General features: G+C 43.1%; 1 protein-coding gene across 1 annotated transcript in view; it reads right to left on the reverse strand.

Annotated features, from left to right (window-relative positions):
* Nucleotides 1-21,037, reverse strand: part of PGAP1 (post-GPI attachment to proteins inositol deacylase 1) — a 1,319,879-nt gene that overhangs the window by 949,696 nt on the left and 349,146 nt on the right. The window contains exon 9 of the mRNA XM_069733825.1: nucleotides 10,797-10,852. Coding sequence (XP_069589926.1) covers nucleotides 10,797-10,852 — 56 coding nt within the window. The remainder of the gene's footprint in view (nucleotides 1-10,796; nucleotides 10,853-21,037) is intronic.

The following is a 21,037-nucleotide window of genomic DNA, read 5'->3' on the forward strand; positions in this document are numbered from 1 at the left end:
TTCAGTTTTTTTTCACACAAACGCAGGTAATATCAAAGAAATTTTACCACTACCATGAAGTACAATATGTTACGAGAAAACAATGTCAGAATCACCGGGATCCGTTGAAGAGTTCCAGATTTATAGCGTCATAAAGGGACAGTGGTCAGAATTGTAAAAATTGGCCAGGTCATTAACGTGCAAACCACCCTTGGGGCTTAAGGGGTTAAATTAGGGGTCTGTTTCTAGGAGAGAAGTTGTAGTTCTGGGTTTGAGATCAGCACTAATTTTCCTTAGGATGCTCATGTGGGGGTTGTATGTGACAACAAGGTGCACCCTGTTGTTGTCCACTCATTTTGTAATCCCGGAGGCTGCTTTTTGGGATCCTTGTAGCCCTGTGGATCTGTTCATCTATTACCAGTGAATGACATCCTTGTTGTAGGAATGTGTTCCTCAGTTATAGCAGCTGCAGTTCCCTGTCTTTATTGTCTGAACAGATCTGAATGTACCTCAGAGCTTGACTGTAGAGGATTTTTTTCTGGTTAGCCAATAAGGTATCACTCCTAGAATACTTCTGTCATCATTGGGCAGAAAAGTATTCACATCATTTTTTTGGCTAACACAGTACCACAATATAATTTGTTATTGCACATCAAGAATAAACTTATTATGGATGAAATTATCAGTCAGATTGGATTTCCTCCACAGACGTTTGGCGCACGTGGAACACCGCTAGAGAAAACGCGTTTGCAGTGTGTTCCAAGGTTGACGCTGTCTGTGCCGAGTCATTCGATTTGTAGGAGGTGCAGCTTCATCCAGGGTGTAATGTCTCATTATAATGTGTGTTGGGCTCTCCATGCATGTGCTGTGACTGACACAGCCGCGACAGATGCAGCTGTGTTGCCGATCAGACGGCGCGTTCCATGTATCTGAATTCCGTCTGCAGCTTATTCGTTAAGTGCTATAGCTTGCCAAATAAGAGGTGACCAGAACAAATTCGCTCAACTCTATTAGTAAGCTGTGAAAGGCTGAAGGAGGACGTTAGCGATAGAAAATGAGCAGCAGATGGTGATGTTAAAGTCCCCCATGATGAGAATGGGGATGTCACAGGACAGAAAGTTTGAAAGCCAGGTGGCTAAATGATCTAGGAACTGACGGGAGGAGTCCAGAGGACCATACACCACCACAACTCACAGGGAGAAGGGCTGACAGTGTGGACCTCAAAATACTAAAATCAATAAAATTGTCTGCCAAGGTACTATGTCTATATATGTACACCCCCTAATTGGTTTAGCGAATGTCATAGAGAAGACCCATGTAAAAACTTAACAGTGCCCATAAATTAAAAAAAATGCAATACAATGGCGAGATGCATATATAAAAACCATCTAAATTGGTACTATATCTCAGATAATAAGAAAGAAAAGAGAACGATTAAAAAATATACAGTAAATGAAAATTTAGCCAGGATAGACATAATAGTGGAATATGGGCTATTAGTAAATATATAAGCACTGACGAAGGAACTTGCTTCCAAAACGTGCGTCGGGGTGTGCAATATCAAGAGCTGGCGGCTCTTAAAGGTATATGCTCCCTTTTTCATTTTATAGCACTTTAGCACCATGCACTTTTAGGATGCTATTTAAAGGATCTTGTTTGCTCTGACACTTGTGCATTTTATTCTCTGCCCTTATTTGTGCCCCCCTATTTTTGATAACACATAATTTGATTTCTCACTTGATATATGTTTTTGGGCATTCATGCATTTGCCTGACACTTATGCACTTCATATTTTTGCCCTCATTTGAGCACCTCTTTTTTTTATTTACCGTATTTATTTATTTTTTTACATATTTTTTATACACCTTTATGCAATAATTAAGTTTCTTTATTGGTGCCAATCTATATGAATTTTTATGTAATTCTTTTAAATTATACTTTATATGATCATGTCACTAATACCTTTAATCCGCCATTTGTAATATTGGTGTATATATACACCGTATACATATTTTGTTTATAGATTTTTTCCTTTATACCTACCTTTATACCTATATATTAGGTATCTTGATATGAGGACATTTTTTATATATGTATTGTGCTACTTTAATGTTATATTTTTATTCAATAAAATGACAAAACAATATCTTATATTTCTTGTTTGGATATCCCCTGGCCTTCCATGCTTTGGGTTTTCGGCTAATTTATTTATTTGTACTTATCAGTGGTCTTGATACAGCAAGTCCTATCTTGCCCTTCAATTTTCATCTGGTCAGGGAGCCCTATCTGTCTGTGGGCATGCGCGTCTTTACCTCCTCCTATACTTTTGAGGATGCTCACACACTTGACACGCAGACTGGTGGCTTGCGTATGAGGGTCATCGGGAAGTACATCATTGGGAGAAGGCTGGATGTGGTATGCGCCGACAAGACAAGCAGGCCTTCTCCTTTCCCCTACCAGGCGCTGATTGGAAGGCGCTTATATTAATACACAGCTACCCCTCACTCTGACACGCCCCCGGAATAAGCTGGCGGCGAAAAGCCCATCGGGGTGAGGGGATACCAGAGCATATCTCCTCCCTTTCTGCTCGGCATCACCTAATGGCATTTCTGCTTTTTTATATTGTGTTTTTATTGTTATAATTGAATAAAAACCAACTATTTTATTATTACCCTTGGATCTCTTCTTATTCCCCATATTTATTCATATATGGCAGGGGTCCCCAACTCCAGTCCTCAAGGCCCACCAACATGTCATGTTTTCAGGATTTCCTTAGTCTTGCCCAGGTAATAATTGCATCACCTGTGCAATGCAAAGGAAATCCTGAAAACATGACCTGTTGGTGGGCCTTGAGGACTGGAGTTGGGGACCCCTGATATATGGGATTTTTGTTGCTAAATGTGACAGATAACTATTACAGATAGTTTTACGCTACAAAAGGTCAAATGGTGCTGTATCAACTCTGCTGGCATCACGGCATGGCCTCTCCTCTCACACTATCTTACCCACTGCTCCAGGTCAGATGTGGTTTCTGTTTCTTGCCAGCTCCATATTCTGTGCCTATGCTCTCTGCATGCTTCCTGGCTGTGTGCATAGGGGGGCGGTGCCTGAACTCTCTGGTTCTTATAGGAATCAGGTACACCTCTCTGGTCTGTTCCTGACCAATTACCAAGAGGCCTCCAGTATTTAGTGCAGCTCCACCCAGTGGACTGGGCCTGTGCAATGTGTTGGCTCAGTTTGTGTTTAGCTTCTGAGTTGCCAGGCCTTGCTCTGTGTTACTCCCTCTCTAGAGGCTTTTCTCAGTGTTCTTGCCTTGATCTTGTTGTCCGCCCTCCAGGAGGCAGAATATCCTGGTCCCTGTGTCTTTGTTCTTGTTCCTTGTCTTGTTCCATTACCTTGTCTGAACCTAGTCTTATTTCGGTCTCCTTGTCTGTGGCTTCCTTCCCTGTTGTGGCTTTCCTTGTGTTCTCAGTCTGCTTATGCTCCGCACTCTTGCGGCTCTGCCTGCTCTGTACCTTTGTGTCTTTACCTCTGCTCCGCACTCCTGCAGTTCTGCTCCGTTCTACTCTGCTCCGCTCCCGTTGCTGCAGTAATCTCTTGCTGCAGCTCCTCTCCGCATTCATTGTGGTTCCGCTTAGCTTCTGCTCCTGCAGTAATCTCTTGCTGCAGCTCCTCTCCCCATTCCTTGCGATTCTGCTCTGCTTTGCTGCTGCAGAAACCTCTTGCTGCAGCTCCTCTCCACATTACTTGTGGCTCCGCTCTACTTAGCTTCTGCTGCTGCAGTAATCTCTTGCTGCAGCTACTCTCCGCATTCCTTGCGGTTCTGCTCTGCTTAGCTTTTGTTGCTATGCTATCTCTTGCTGCTCTTCCGCTATCTGCAGCCTTGCACTTCTCTTCCTGTGTGAACAGGTCCCTAGCTGTTCCTTCAAACTACATATCCATACCTGCACTTCCTGTGCAAACAGGTCCCCACCTGTTCCTTCATACACCACACCAACCTGCCCTGTGTCTCTGCCATTCCTGCCAGCCCTGTGTCTCTGCCGTTCCTGCCAGCCTTGTGTCTCGGCCGTGCCTGTCAGCCCTGTGCCTCGGTCGTGCCTGCCAGCCCTGTGTCTCGGTCGTGCCTGCCAGCCCTGTGTCTCGGCCGTGCCTGCCAGCCCTGTGTCTCGGCCGTGCCTGCCAGCTTTGTGTCTCGGCCGTGCCTGCCAGCCCTGTGTCTCGGCCATGCCTGCCAGCCCTGTGTCTCGGCCGTGCCTGCCAGCCCTGTGTCTCGGCCGTGCCTGCCAGCCCTGTGTCTCGGCCGTGCCTTACAGCTGTGTCTGTCGTGCCTGCCAGCCCTGTGTCTGTTGTTTCTGCCAGTCCTGTGTCTCTGCCAGCTCTGTGTCTCAGCCGTGCCAGCCTAGGCTACGTTCACATTTGCGGTGTTGGGCGCAGCGTCGGCGACGCAACCAACAACGCATGTACACAATGCAGGGTTTTGCGACACATGCGTTGTCATAAGATCGTACAGAGCAGGAATTTCTGTGCAGGGAAAAAACTACAAGTAGCATTTTCTGCGCCCTCTCTGTGCGTCAATATGACGCATGCATCGTAACACGCAATACAACGCATACCAGCGCATGTCCATGCGCCCCCCATGTTAAAGATAGGGGCGCATGACGCATGCGTCGCCGACGCTGCGCCCAACACTGCAAATGTGAACGTAGTCCTACTCGTCTGAATCTCATCTGTGCTTATCTGCTAGTCCTGCCTGATGCCCGCACCAATCCTGGTGTTCCAGATTCCCGAGTGGCATAAGCAGCCACAACCAGACACCACCCTGGAGTAGCACCTGGCAGCTGCCTGCCGCACAAGCCTGACCTCACCATTAGAGGCTTCAGTGAATACCAAGGCAGCTGTCATAGTTAGACCAAGGCAGCTGTCATAGTTATGCCCCTTTCCAGGGTAGTCTGGTTTGTGGCACAGTGGGGCCAGAAACCCCCCGAGCTCACGCCCATCAGTCAGGGCGTGAGCGTGACAGGTGCTCATTTCCTTCCTAACCATGCTGTGTACCCAAGCACTAGTTTTCCTTAACATATGGGCAATCAGCAAACTTAGGAGAAAATGAACTATACCATTCGTTTTGCAATTTCTCCCATTACTCTTGTAAAAAAGGGGCCAAATTAACATTTTTGTGGGAAAAATTAAAATGTTCATTTTTCCTTCCATGCTGCTCTAATTCCTGTGAAGCACCTAAAAAACTTCTTGAATGTGGTTTTTGAGCACTTTGTGGGGTGAAGTTTTTAGAATGGTGTCACTTTTGGGTATTTTGTGTCATATAATCCCCTCAGTCACTTCAAACGTGACGTGGTCCCTAAAAAACTGTTTTGTAAATTTTGCTGGCAAAATGAGAAATTGCTGACAAACTTTTAACCCTTCTAAACTCCGAACAAGAAAAAAAAATTATGTATCAAAAATTATGCAGATGTAAAGTAGATGTTACAGCGCTCTTCAGCCGAAACTTGCAAATAAGTAGACAGTCTTAATTTTTTTTAAGTGGTTACAGTAGTAGTAGTAGCAGTAGTAGTTTAACCCCTTAATGACAGCCAATACGCCTTTTAACTGACCTTACATATAAGAGAATAGCCTCCCCATACAGGTAACAATCCAGCATCTGTCGGTTGTGCACTATAGCTGACAACTTTCTGCATCAGCCACGATCAGTGTTTGCACCGTCCAAATCTGTTTAACCCAATAGATGCTGCTGTAAATAGTGACTACATCATTATATATGGTTAACAGAGTGTGGGGGCTTCCTCTTTATCCAAATTGGTGCCCTCAGATCATGATTGTGTGGTCCTGATGTTTGCCGTGGCAATTCATGACCAAATAGCGGCCTTAGAGTGACGGCTGTAGTAATCTGTTCAGAAGTTAGAGGCATTTAGGTGGTAAAAATACACATTTTCATTTCTGTCATACCACTTTGCATTAATTCCTGTAAAGCACCTGAAGGGTTAATAAACTACCTGACAGCAGTTTTCCATATGCCAGGAGGTGCTGTTTTTAAAATGGTATCACGTTTGGGGGTTTCCCAATATATGAGACCCCTAAAGTCACTTCAAACATGGATAAGTCCCTAAAAAAATAAATTTAGTAAATTTCCTTGAAAAAATGAAAAATTGCTGCTACAATTTTAAACCTCCTAAAATGCTAAAAAAATAAAATAACATTTTACAAATGATGCCGATGTAAAGCTGACATGTGGGAAATGTTATTTATTAATGTTTTGCTGTGGTATGACTATCTGGATTAAAGGGATAATCATTCAAATTTTAAAAATTGCTAATTTTTTTAACATTTTTCTCAAATTTTTGATATTTTTTATAAATAAACACAAAACATATTGACCTAAATTTACCATTTTCATAAAGTATAATATGTCACGAAAAAACAGTCTCAAAATCACTGGGATTTGTTGAAGCGTTGCAGAGTTATTACCACATAAAGTGACACTGGTCAGATTTCAAAAGTTTGGCTCCGTCACTAAGGGGTTAAGTAGTTACAAGTAATTAACTGCTGTACACAAAGTGATAAATGTACCGTATTTGTGACAAATATTACAATATCACATTGCAGTAGTACAGATAGGGGTGTCCGATTCAGCTTATATTCACTTACTAATGATCCCACAATTACACCCACATTTAGTAATGTTCCAGATATTTGCTCTCCTACTTCGTAATAATCCCCCAGTTTGCACCCTTCTTACCAATATACCTTTATTTCCATCACACTTTGTAAAATTCTTTATTTGCATCCACACTTGCAAATATTCCCTCATATGTGTACCCACTTGCAAATATTTCCAGATATATGCCTCTACCTGCTAATGATTCCATATTGAGGAATATGTGGGTCACGTATGGCGGAATATTAGAAAGTGGGGACAAAATATTGTGTAAGCACTAATGGGGGCCATTACTATGTGTAAGGAAAAAACTAGTACCGTATTTTTCTGACCATAAGACGCACTTTTTTTCCTCCAAATTTGGGAGGAAAGTGTGGGTGCATCTTATGGTAGGGATGTAGCATGTGGCGAGGGGGGGCAGCAGCGAGTGGGATCGCAATGATATCCCACTTCAGGAGGCAGAAAAATGTCCCCACTGCAGGGAAACCAAGTGGTCCCGATGATTAAGTGCAGTGAATATTCATTAGCTACTCCGCCCACCTATCAGCTGAGCAGTGAGTGGGGAGCAGCAAATGAATACTGCACTTAAGCAGTGACACACATGGTTTCCTCAGCGCTGATTCCTGCAGCAGCTGAGGAGATCTGTGTGTCCGGGGCAGGAGGAGGCAGCAGCAGGGTCCAGGGGAGAGGAGATCGCTGGTACCTTCCTGGGCTGGAGCTCAGTGCTGTGCAGGAGGACCTGTGATGATGTCAGAAGTGGGCGGGCTGGAGCATCACATGGCAGCACAGAGCCCTCCCTCTTCTTGACATCATCACAGGTCCTTCAGACTCCAACACTAGAATCTGCTGGCTTCCATTACCTGTGCTGTGGAAAGGCAACAAGAGGGAGGGCTCTGTGTGCAGTCATGGGATGCTTTTACCTCACCACAGTGGCTGGCTGCCACAATTAAGAGGTTAGTCTTTCCAAAACACAATAAAGCACTCTGCCACTCCTTTAGTGAACTATAACTCCCAGCATGTCATAGGATCTGCAGGACATGCTGGGAGTTATAGTTCTCCCATGGGATTTTAAAGCAGCACTCCAGTGTGATTTTGCAGTGCTGGAGTGGTGCTTTTAATATCAGCCCTGTGCCCCCATTCATATTCTCACCCTCCAGCGTCTTCATATAGTACTTCACAGACACCACACTGGTCCCGCAGCTTCCAACATAATAACATACTATTATATATACGTAATAACACCACATATAATAGTATGTTATTAAATATTTTACCACTTTTTTTGCTTCAAATATTTTTTCCCTATTTTCCACCTCTAAAACCTGGGTGCGCCTTATAGTCCGGTGCGTCTTATAGTCCGAAAAATACGGTATTTTGTGTGGGCAATTGTTATCCTGAGGAGACAAAGAGTTGGCACTATTTTGTGGAGAGGTGAATACCATGTTGTGGCACAGACATGGCACTATTCGTATGTGGAGGCAGAGGAAACTACTACAGTGTGGGTGCACAAATTATTATATATTTTGTGGCCAAAACTTAATTGGGTCAGTCTGGAGTGAACTGAATTTATATGGGAATCTATGTGTGGCAATATGAAATCAGTTGCCCAAAGTAATTTACCTCTTTAGCACCTTTGGGTGGTCATTTGATGCCAGTTTTTGCGCCAATACTTTGTTTTCTAGCTGATTTTAAGTGTATTCACCATAGCACACCTTACTGTATTTTATTATTAATGTTAAGTTTTAGTAATGATTGTACTGGTAAAAATCAAAACTTTTTTTGTGTGTATACAACAAAAAATGTAGGTAAGCAATGTAGCGCCATGAAGTGTTACCCACTCTTACCTACACTAACGTCTTCCTGTCATCATCATAAAGTTACTCCCATCTGCTACATTGCTCCTTTAGGGTATGTGCACACGTCAGGATTTCTTGCAGAAATTTTCCTGACAAAAACGGGACATTTCTGCCAGAAATCCGCATGCATTTTTTTTGCGTTTATTCATGCGTTTTTGACGCGTTTTTTGTGCGTTTTTTCCCAAATGCATAGAATAGCGGGAAAAACGCAGAAAATCCGCAAAATTAATGAACATGCTGTTTTTTTTTACCGAGATGCGTTTTTTTCACAGAAAAAAACGCATGTGCACAAAACATGCACAATGCATTCTAAATGATAGGATGCATAATGTATGCGTTTTTAATGAGTTTTTATAGCGTTTGTAGCGCGAAAAAACCTGAACGTGTGCACATAGCCTTACTTGCACAACTATTAGGCGGACAGAGTGCTATAGAGATTGGTCTATTGTTCAGCTCAGTCAGCCTCTACAATTAAAACGGAAAACTTATGCGTCCATTTTTTAAGTGATTGATGATGAATGGCAGTCAATGCACCAATATGGTTTGCACTGTTAATGATGATCTGCAGTGCGTACAAAAAAATGAATTAACAAAGGGCAAACCGTAAAAACCTCTCATATCTCCCATATTACTATACGTGTTTAAATAAAATGTTCCTGTGCTGAGATAATCTTACAAATGTGCCCCTGCTGTGTACTGTGTAATGGCTGTGTCTGACCGTACAAAGCTGCTCCAGTGCATGGCTGGCACACACCACAGTAACTTATGATTATTGAGTAAAAAATACAACACTGCAGGGGCTCATAGCTGCTGCTTTTTTTAGGTAATATTTCTCTGCCTGTTTTATGACAGGAGCGAGTTTTTCTGCCATGTCACTAGTCCCGTGAGCTCATTATAAATCAAGTTAGTGACATTAAAGTTCAGTGGCTGCTCTCCAGGAAACCCTCCCTATGTCACTGACTTTATTAATGATCAGCTGTTGCACTCAGGTTAGGAGACCTACAGTCTGTCTGGACATCACAGTCCATACACAGTCAGGAGCTGAACGTGTCCATATGCTTTATGTTTCTTCTATCTCAAGCCAACTTATAGTCTGGTCATATGGGTATGAAAATGAATCAAACCTGTAACAAATATAATCCCTGGTATATTACCTTATTTGCATAGGAGGCCTATTTGATTATACAAACATAGTATGGACTGCACACAAACTTCAAACAAAATGCAAATATCAAAGAGTATTTGTGACTGACCAATACCAGCTGGATAATAGCAGAGATGCTATGAGAACACTTATCTTGGTGCGATTTGATTTGCAGGACTCAGTCCATCAGCAATCATTTGCGGTTTCTTTGCCCTGAGAGCTGCCTCTTTTTTAACGCATTCCTGACTCCACATTTGATTACCAAACATGGCGACATGTCAAAGTTGAGGCATGACACACGTGTGACATTTCGACAGGCAGGCTAATCCAAAGAAAGACAGGGGATGCTGTCAGGTAAGAGGTGACGGTGCTCAGGGAACGTCCATCGGCCGATGGACTGCTTCCTGCACATCAATTTGTATGAACTCTGGGACTCAGTCATTTGATTCTCCTGTAATATGCAGTATGGATACTAGATATAACAGTAATTTTAAAATTAGTCCTACTGAAAAATGTTTGTTATGCATGATGAAAGAAATTTCTGCTTTCCAGACCTTATTCATAGAAAGAACATTTTTTGTACCTGGCGAAAACAAACTGTGAAAGGAGAAGCACACAATAGGGATAATATATTATATATTTATATATATATATATATATATATTAGATAATACACTCTAATATAGGAGCTAGAATAACAATAGTTTTCCTCACCTTGGGCGATTATGTAAAGACACAACCACTATAAAGGTTCAAATAGCCAGCGGTTGCTGTCCAGTGGCTAAAGGAAAAATTTGAGACATGGAAATGACCAAAACAGGATAAAATCACGTTTAATAATTGGCTTGGCTGTTGGAAAGAAGTCTCTTGCTGCGGTATTCTCTAAAGGGCCTTTATTATCCACTACACATGTGAATGCAGTACTTGCTTCTTTATAAAGTGTAAAAAATCAACAGGAGAAACAAGTTGGTTTTTTTTTCACACTTGATAAAGACAACAGAACGGCATTGAAACGTGTAGTTGATAATAAAGAACCTTCCAACAATACTGCAGCAAGAGACTTCTTTACTATTTTTTGTCATTTCTTATATGCAGAATATTTTAATTTATTTATATATAAAGATGTTAGCACTAAAACCACATGAACTACCTTTGAAACTCTAAGACTCCAGTCATTTGTTTTGATAAAAAACCATCTTGGGGTATCTGAAAAATAAAGGATATAATTATTAATGCATATAAATAACAAAATCTACATCAATCATAAATAGTGTGCTGACATACTTGGGGATTAATTTTAATACAGTTATCCTATTAAAGGGAATCTTTTAGCATAGTCATACTGCCAGAACCACAGACTGCTTAAATCAGACATTGGCTGCAGTACTGCATCCATGTATCTTTAAGGCTATGTGCACATGTTGCGGATTAGGCTTAGGAATTTCTTGTGCAGATTCTGCATCTCTTGGCAGAAAACGCAGGTGCGGATTGGTCACGTTTTTAGTCCGTTTTTGGTGCGGATTTTTTGCGGATTTACTGCGTTTTTTACCCCTGCGGATTTCTATAATGGAATGGGTACTAAAAAGCCACAGATCCGCAAAAAAGAAGTGACATGCTGCTACTTTTAGTCTGCAGCGTTTCCGCACGGAATTTTCGGCACCATCAGCATAGCGGTTTTTTGCCATTGATTTACATTGTACTGTAAATCACTTGCGGATCTGCAGCGTTTTTGCATTGCAAAAAACACTGCGGATCCGCAGGAAATCCGCAATGTGTGCACGTACCCTTACTCTGAACCTCTTATGTCTCCAGTAGCTTCTTTCAGCTCCGTTCCCCTATACAGAGTGGTTTCCCTCTATGGTGAGATATCTGTCAATTTCCAAGAATGAGTCATCTGGCTGTGGCTTTAGGATGATGAAATGACTATAAGGTGTCCTTTAAAAAGCAAGATATTAGTCCACACGTATGCCTGCAAAATCAAAGTATCTGTCAACAATTCTTGCAGTGTAATGAGGACATACTGGTAATTCCTTGTTGACATATAGATAATTTATATACGGTATGTGTTTTTATTTTTAGTGTCATTTTTCAGTGAAGTAAATGGAGAATCAGAGGGGGCCCCTGACTCATAGGGGTCCACCCGGAGTGACAATCACCCTTAATTGTATCAGTTTGCACAGTATGCTGATGCAATTAAACTCTGCGGTAATCAACGAGACATGGTCATCGGCAGGTTGCGGGTGGAGAGACCTAGTTATCTCGCTGGGACTGACGTTCTGCGAGTGCCCTGGCACAATTTAACAGCGTCAGTCTGCCCGTTCCTTACCGCTGGCTGTCAGTGGATTGGACAGAGTTAGGTAATCATATGTTTATTTTTTATTTTAATATTGTGTGAGGGCCGTCATATAGTGTGTGGGGTACTGAGGGGGTCTTCATAAAGAGTGGATTTACTAAGGAGGCCCCTATGCAGTGTGGGGGTAACTCAAGGTGCCCTCGTACAGAGTAGGCGGAACTAAGTGGACCCTTAGTGTGGGAGCTACTAAAGGGGCCCTCATACAATGTGGATACTAGCAAGGGGACCCTCATACTCTCTGGGGGCTACTAAGGAGGCCCTCATCCCTCATACACAGTGGACGCTACAAACTGAGCCCTCATGAAGCTGCTAACGGGACCCTCATACAGAGTAGGGGCTACTATAGGGCTCTTATACAATGTGGGGGCTACTAAGGGGGACATCATAAAAAATAAAAAGAATTCTTGAACTGCTTTTGATTATTCCTCCCAAAGGTCACAGTAAGACTCTGATTATATTCATACTGTGCTTTGCATTGAGCGCTTACGCTGGGGTTTCCATTTACCATATATACTCGAGTATAAGCAGAGGCACCTAATTTTACCGGAAAAAACTGGGAAAACGTAGTGACTTGAGAATAAGCCAGGTATGCCTCATCCTTATCCTGGTAGGCATGACTCCTCATCCCTATCCTGGTATGCATGGCTCCTCATCCCTATTCTGGCATGTATGGTTTCCATCAGAAAAAAAACAAAAAAAAACACACCATCCTATTTACCGTCCCTGCGCTCCCTCGCAGAATCTTGCTACGATGCCATCAGTTGCAGCAGCCAGGCGATCACGTGTGCCCCCTGCTAAAGAGAAATTAATATTCACTGCACTCGCAGTGAATATTCATTTCCTTAAGTAGCGGGCACACATGTTCCCCCAGCCGCTGCTGGAAGCCGGCGGCTACGGATACTGTGCTGCTATTAAAGAGAAACTAATATTCACTGCCAAAGCACTGAATATTAATTTCTCTTTAGCAGCGGGCACAGGCTTTAGCTGCAGAAGTCGGCTCCTGCCTCCTGTGACCAGCTGCTCAGCCACTGCAGCTCCCCCTCCATTTTCTGGGACCCTCACTCGAGTATAAGCAGAGGGGGCCTTTTTCAGCATCAAAAATGTGCTGAAAAACTCAACTTATATTCGAGTATATAAATTATTAAATACAGTGCCTCTGTCTCAATCATGTACAGTGCCTTGCGAAAGTATTCGGCTCCCTGGTACTTTTCAACCTTTTCCCACATATCATGCTTCAAACAAAGATACCAAATGTAAATTTTTTGTGCTTAACAACAAGTGGAACACAATAGTGAAGTTGAACGAAATGTATTGCTTAGTTTAAATTTCTGTGGAAATTCAAGAACTGAGAAGTGGGGTGTGCAATATTATTCGGCCCCTTTACTTTCAGTGCAGCAAACTCACTCCAGAAGTTCATTGTGGATCTCTGAATGATCCAATGTTGTCCTAAATGCCTAATGATGATAAATATAATCCAAATTTTGTGTAATCATGTTTGAAGCAGGATATGTGGGAAAAGGTTGAAAAGTTCCAGGGAGCCAAATACTTTCGCAAGGCACTGTACATGATTGAGACAGAGCTCTCGACAGAAGATTACTTATAATGAGGCAAATAGAGTCACTTTGGACATTTTCTTGCCTATGATCTGGCAGTGTCAGTCTTTTTTAAAGGGACACTGTCACCTGAATTTGGAGGGAACAATCTTCAGCCATGGAGGCGGGGTTTTGGGGTTTTTGATTCACCCTTTCCTTACCCGCTGGCTGCATGCTGGCTGCAATATTGGATTGAAGTTCATTCTCTGTCCTCCGTAGTACACGCCTGCACAAGGTAATCTTGCCTTGCACAGGCGTGTACTACGGAGGACAGAGAATGAACTTCAATCCAATATTGCAGCCAGCATGCAGCCAGGGGGTAAGGAAAGGGTGAATCAAACACCCGAAAACCCCGCCTCCATGGCTGAAGATTGTTCCCTCCAAATTCAGGTGACAGTGTCCCTTTAAGGGTACATAAAAGTGCGGTCAACAACAATTTTGTTCACCTATGAAAAGGACACCGCTGAACAGAGGCCAGACGGAATCCAGAGAAACTCTGCTGCCTTATTACAGTAAAAGCAACAGAACAACAAGCAAAGGTGCTTACCTGTCTAGGCCTTGAATCAAATGCACTATCATGGTGCAGTGGGCCCAAGTAAAGATTGCAACTATACAGGTATGATAATACTAATGAGACAGCCAGCCTACAATCAGGGATTGGCCATTTGGCACACCAGTGCAAACAAATAATCTGCAGCAGTGTTCACACAGAGAATGCAAAGCATCTGGATCATAGCCTATTAGTAACGCTCTGTGGCGGGCTGCCCAATGCTAACTGTAATGTGCCCTGTGTGAACAGAGGCCACAGTCAACAAAGCCATCTGGGCCCATCTGCACCCATAAAATTAAAAATAAAGTGCACAAAAACATATCAAAATATGTAAGGTATTAGTTAATATTATGGCCACAATATGTAAGCTGGCAACCCACGTCAAGGGTCCTCACACTTGCCAGTCCTACTCTAACAGCAAAAACCACAAAAGGAGGAATAAGAGGATAAAACCTCCACTATTCTAGAAAAAACAACAGAAAACAGGCAAAGGAGCTTACCTGTCTAGCTAGAGTGGCCACAGTCTGTGTTCACACAGGACGCATTAAGGTACCTTCACACATAACGATTTCGTTAACGATATCGTTGCAACGTCACGCTTTTTGTGACGTAGCAACGATCCTGCTAACGATCTTGTTATATGTGACAGCGACAAAAAAGTCACAGAGAAAAAAGCAGAGATGTTTACCTGCAGAAGCCTCCAACCAAATGCACCTGCAGGGCGCAGCGGACCCGATAAATGATGGCAAACACACAGGTGCAAAAAATACCGATGAAACAACCACTTTCAATCCAGTGTTGGCTGTTTGGCATTAGTGCACAAAAAGATAAGAGATACTAGTCTGTATATGGCATAATTCACACACGCAATGCAAGGCATCTGGTTTGCAACCTATTAGTAACGCACATACAGGCGGGCTGCCCAGTGCTACAAAATGCATGCTGTGTGAACAGAGGCCAATAGTTTACAGAGCCATCATGGTCCGACTGCGCCCTGCAAGATAAAGTGCAAAAAGAAAACCACATATCAATGTATGTAAGGTATAAGTTTATATTGGGGCCTCAATACGTAAGCTGGCAACCCACGTCAAGGGTCCTTAAAATTTGCCAGTCCTAACGCTAAACATTGAGTAAAAGCTCACCGACACAAAAAGAGGATTTAAAAATCCTCCAAAAAAATTCAAAAAAGTCACAGAGAAAAAAGCAGAAATGTTGACCTGCTGTGTGACAGCGACCAACGATCAGGCCCCTGCTGGGAGATAGTTGGTCGTTGGGGAATGATCAGGACTTTTTTTGGTCGCTGATCACCCGCTGTCATCGCTGGATCGGCGTGTGTGACGCTGATCCAGCGATGTGTTGACTTGTAACCAGAGTAAATATCGGGTTACTAAGTGCAGGGCGGCGCTTAGTAACCCGATAGTTACCCTGGTTACCATTGTAAAAGTAAAAAAAAAAAAAAAAGTACATACTCACATTCCGATGTCTGTCACGTCCCCCGCCGTCAGCTTCCCTGCACTGACTTTCAGCGCCGGCCGTAAAGCAGAGCACAGCGGTGACGTCACCGCTGTGCTCCGCTTTACGGCCGGCGCTGACACAGTCAGTGCGGGAAGCTGACGGCGGGGGACGTGACGGACATCGGAATGTGAATATGTACTTTTTTTTTGTTGTTTTTTTTTAAATTTTACAATGGTAAACAGGATAAATATCGGGTTACTAAGCGCGGCCCTGCACTTAGTAACCCGATGTTTACCCTGGTTAACCGGGGACTTCGGCATCGTTGAAGACCGTTTCAACGATGCCGAAGTCGTTCCCCTGATAGTTGGTCGCCGGAGAGAGCTGTCTGTGTGACCCCAGCGACCACACGACTTACTAACGATCATGGCCAGGTCGTATCGCTGGTCGTGATCGTTGGTAAGTCTTTTAGTGTAACGTTACCCTTACAGTTAGCACTGGGCAGCCCAGCTAGGATCCAGATGTTTTGCATTCTCTGTGTGAACACTGCTGCAGATTATTTGTTTGCACTGGTGTGCCAAACGGCCAATCCCTGATTGCAGGCTGGTTGTCTCATTGGTATTACCGCATCTGTGTAGTTCTGAATGTAGTGTTTGTTCTGAATCATGTCATAGATGGAAAAGCCAATGTAAGTGCTTAGCATAGAGCACAGAATAAATGTGATCAAAATGAAGCAACATCCATTACTGCTTGTTTCTGGAGAACACCCATGGAATATAAACTGTAACTATAGCTGTAGATAAATTCCCAGAGGGTTTACTTGAGGGGGAATTTTGCTGTTCTAACACTTAAGGTACCGTCACACTAGACGATATCGCTAGCGATCCGTGATGTTGCAGCGTCCTGGCTAGCGATATCGTCCAGTGTGACAGGCAGCAGCGATTAGGCCCCTGCTGTGATGTCGTTGGTCGGGGAAAAAAGTCCAGAACTTTGTTTCGTCGCTGGATCTCCCGCTGACATCGCTGAATCGGCGTGTGTGATGCCGATTCAGCGATGTCTTCGCTGGTAACCAGGGTAAACATCGGGTTACTAAGCGCAGGACCGCGCTTAGTAACCCGATGTTTACCCTGGTTACCATCCTAAAAGTAAAAAAACAACCACTACATACTTACCTACCGCTGTCTGTCCCCGGCGCTCTGCTTCTCTGCTCTGGCTGTGAGCACAGCGGCCGGAAAGCAGAGCGGTGACGTCACCGCTCTGCTTTCCGGCTGCCCGACGCTCACAGCCAGTGCAGGAGGAGTGCAGAGAAGCTGAGCGCCGGGGACAGACAGCGGTAGGTAAGTATGTAGTGGTTGTTTTTTTACTTTTAGGATGGTAACCAGGGTAAACATCGGGTTACTAAGCGCGGTCCTGCGCTTAGTAACCCGATGTTTACCCTGGTTACCGGGGACCTGGGGTTCGTTGGTCGCTGGAGAGCTGTCTGTGTGACAGCTCTCCAGCGACCAAACAGCGACGCTGCAGCGATCCGGATCGTTGTCGGTATCGCTGCAGCGTCGCTAAATGTGACGGTACCTTTAGGGACTCTGTAATGGAGTCAGCAATCTATTCTAGGAAAAAAATGTGTTCTAACGCCATGTGCACACGTTGAATATTTGTTACGTTTTAAACCTTAGCATTTCTAAGCCAAAACTAGGAATGGGAAAAAAAATGCATAAGTGCTGCATGTGTTTCTATTATACTTTTCCTCAGATTGTTCCACTCTTGGTTTTGGCTTACAAATACTGAACAAAGATACTCAACGTGTGCTCATGGCCCATGAGTCAAATAGCTTCTCCTGAAAATGAAACATTTGAGGCAAATGAAACATTTTTGTGGTGAAATTATTTTTTATTTTCATGGCTCAACATTACAAAATTCTGTGAAGCACCTGTGGGTTCACATGAGAAAATGGAGCTCAAAATTTGTTGGACAATATCTTTTGAGTACACCGATACCCAATATGTGGGGGAAAATTACAGTTTGGGCCCAAGGCAGGGCTTGAAAGGGATGGAGCGCTATTTGAATTTTGGAGCCCCATTTTGGATGGAACAGATTGCGCACATCATGTTATATTTGAGTAGCGAAAAAAAAGTATATTTTAGCTCACCCTTAGTTCATCTGTCCGATGTGGTAAGTATCCATCCGAGCACGGAAACAAAGTGTTGCTGCCACAACACTGGTCGACGTGTAGAGAAAGGAAATATGGATCCAGCTCCAGGAATAAAATGTAAAAACTTAATTAGTTCACATGAAAATGCTGCTGAGACATGACCGGCATAGTGGGTAAAGGAGAGCAACCAACACCCGACAGGACGCGTTTCGAGCAACAAATGTGCCCTTAGTCCTCAGAATACTAACTAACTAATAAAGTTTTTACATTTTATTCCTGGAGCTGGATCCATATTTCCTTTCTCTATACATTTGAATAGCCCCTGACATGCCAAAATAGCAGAAATCCCCACAAGTGACCTCATTTAGCAAACTACATCTGTAAAAGTTCATCCATGGGTGTAGTGAGCATTTCTAACTAAGGCAATTCATAGAATTGTATAATATTGGGCTGAGTAAATTAAAAATGACCATTGGTCCATTAAAATGTTGCTTTAGCTGCAAGTTTTTAATTTTAGTACAAACAGTGCTAAGGCAGAGAGGGTTATGCACATACAATTTGAATTGATGGTGCAGGTTGGTAATGTCTAGTGTTATAAACAGGTAATTCAGAACCACAATGGACATTGAAGTTCAGAGCACACAAAGTGACCTGACAATTACCAAAAACAAAGGACGAGCTCTGAGACGTGGAAACTCTGCTGACCGCAATCCCTAACACACCACACTGAGGTAGCCGTGGATTGCGCCTAACGCTCCCTATGCAACTCGGCACAGCCTGAGAAACTAACTAGCCCTGAAGATAGAAAAATAAGCCTACCTTGCCTCAGAGAAATTCCCCAAAGGAAAAGGCAGCCCTCCACATATAATGACTGTGAGTAAGATGAAAATACAAACACAGAGATGAAATAGATTTAGCAAAGTGAGGCCCGACTTACTGAATAGACCGAGGATAGGAAAGATAGCTTTGCGGTCAACACAAAAACCTACAAACAACCACGCAGAGGGGCAAAAAGACCCTCCGCACCGACTAACGGTACGGAGGTGCTCCCTCTGCGTCTCAGAGCTTCCAGCAAGCAAGAAAAACCAATAAAGCAAGCTGGACAGAAAAAATAGCAAGCAAAAATAACACAAGCAAAACTTAGCTTATGCAGGATAGACAGGCCACAGGAACGATCCAGGAGGAAGCAAGACCAATACTAGAACATTGACTGGAGGCCAGGATCAAAGCACCAGGTGGAGTTAAATAGAGCAGCACCTAACGACTTAACCTCATCACCTGAGGAAGGAAACTCCGAAGCCGCAGTACCACTCTCATCCACCAAAGGAAGCTCATAGACAGAACCAGCCGAAGTACCACTCTCGACCACAGGAGGGAGCTTGGCCACAGAATTCACAACAGTCTAGTCCCAGATAGGGGATTATAAGAACTGACCAAACACAACTGATGTACCCTATTAAAAACTGATGAGCACACTAAAATGGCACATCAAGTTCACTTCAATTTTGAGCAGAAAGTTAGGTACTAAACCCTAGGGAATGTCACGGTCAATATGGGTAAAGTACACTCTCGTTTTATCCAGGGGAAGACTGAGGTTAAATACTGAAAGATCCCTGGGTATGTGAAAATGATGGAGTAAAGGAATTTAGTGGTTAATTAGATTCACTCAATGACAGTAAATAAACAGATGGAGACTAAGTGATCGGAAGAAAAGCTGCTATTTCGCTGCTTTTAAATTTCATGTGATTCGCTGTCTCTGTTCCTCAGGAGGGCCGTGGTGCACTGGTCCTGTTTGATGCTGTAGAGCCACAGTAGTATCCAACTGTTTCAAGTGGTTGGTGTTCATTGTCCAGCATGTGGGAGATGATCAAAGTGTAGGCCAGTGGCATATGCAGAGAGGATCACTGTCGGTTGACTCGAGCAATAGTGAGCCGCTGACAGATCGTGGCGAGTGACGTCACTCAAGTCCTAATCCTGGTCGTGCCAGTGAAGGAGTAATTCCAAAGCTTTTGAAAAGCTTCATCAGGGATGTTGCAGCCCAGATCTGATGAACTTTAAATAGCAGGATCCATCTGCAAGATTTGTCATGTGTCTGACAGTTTTGACACACATCTGCCACGGACATAACTTTAATTTTAAAGATATGGTATGCGTGTTATGTTTCCTTAGAGCGCTAGTAAGTGGATGCATAAAAAATGTAAATTTGATCAGATATACCCAGTTTAGAGTTTATTCTCCAAAGAGAAACCAAAAAGAGGGGGAAGGGGAACCTGGCAAGTCACCGCGATTAGGCCGGCGTCACACACAGCGTAAAACAATACGGTCCGTATATTACGGCCGTAATACGCTGAAAAGTCCCGAAAATAGTGGTCCGTAGCTCTTCCGTAGGCAGGGTGTGTCAGCGTTTTTTGCGCATGGCATCCTCCGTATGTAATCCGTATGGCATCCGTGCTGCGTGGTTTTCTCGCAGGCTTGCAAAACCAACATACCGCTATAGAAGTGATCCATGTGTCCCAAAAAAAAAAAAAATTTATATATATATATATATATATATATATATATATATATATATATATATATATATATATATATATATATATATATATATATGTCAGTAGACACATATATGTATATATATTAATATTTATTCCAGCGCTATACAGCTTGAAAGCCGGTAATTCAATTACCGGCTTTTTCTTTCTCCTTCCTAAACCCGACATGATTTGAGACATGGTTTACATACAGTAAACCATGTCTTCTCTCCATTTTTTTTGCAGATTCCACACTACTAATGTCAGTAGTGTGTATCTGCAAAATTTGGCCGTTCTATCTACTAAAATTAAAGGGTTAAATGGCGGAAAAAATTGGCGTGGGCTCCCGCGCAATTTTCTCCGCCAGAGTAGTAAAGCCAGTGACTGAGGGCAGATATTAATAGCCTGGAGAGGGTCCATGGTTATTGCCCCCCCCCTGGCTAAAAACACCTGCCCCCAGCCACCCCAGAAAAGGCACATCTGGAAGATGCGCCTATTCTGGCACTTGGCCACTCTCTTCCCATTCCCGTGTAGCGGTGGGATATGGGGTAATGAAGGGTTATTGTCACCTTGCTATTGTAAGGTGACATTAAGCCAAACTAATAATGGAGAGGCGTCAATTATGACACCTATCCATTATTAATCCAATTGTAGTAAAGGGTTAAATAAAACACAAACACATTATTTAAAATTATTTTAATGAAATAAAAACAATGGTTGTTGGAGTATTTTATTCTACGCCCAATCCAGTCACTGATGACCCT

Source organism: Ranitomeya imitator, chromosome 7 (genome assembly GCF_032444005.1).
Source record: "Ranitomeya imitator isolate aRanImi1 chromosome 7, aRanImi1.pri, whole genome shotgun sequence".
Lineage (NCBI taxonomy): Eukaryota > Metazoa > Chordata > Amphibia > Anura > Dendrobatidae > Ranitomeya > Ranitomeya imitator.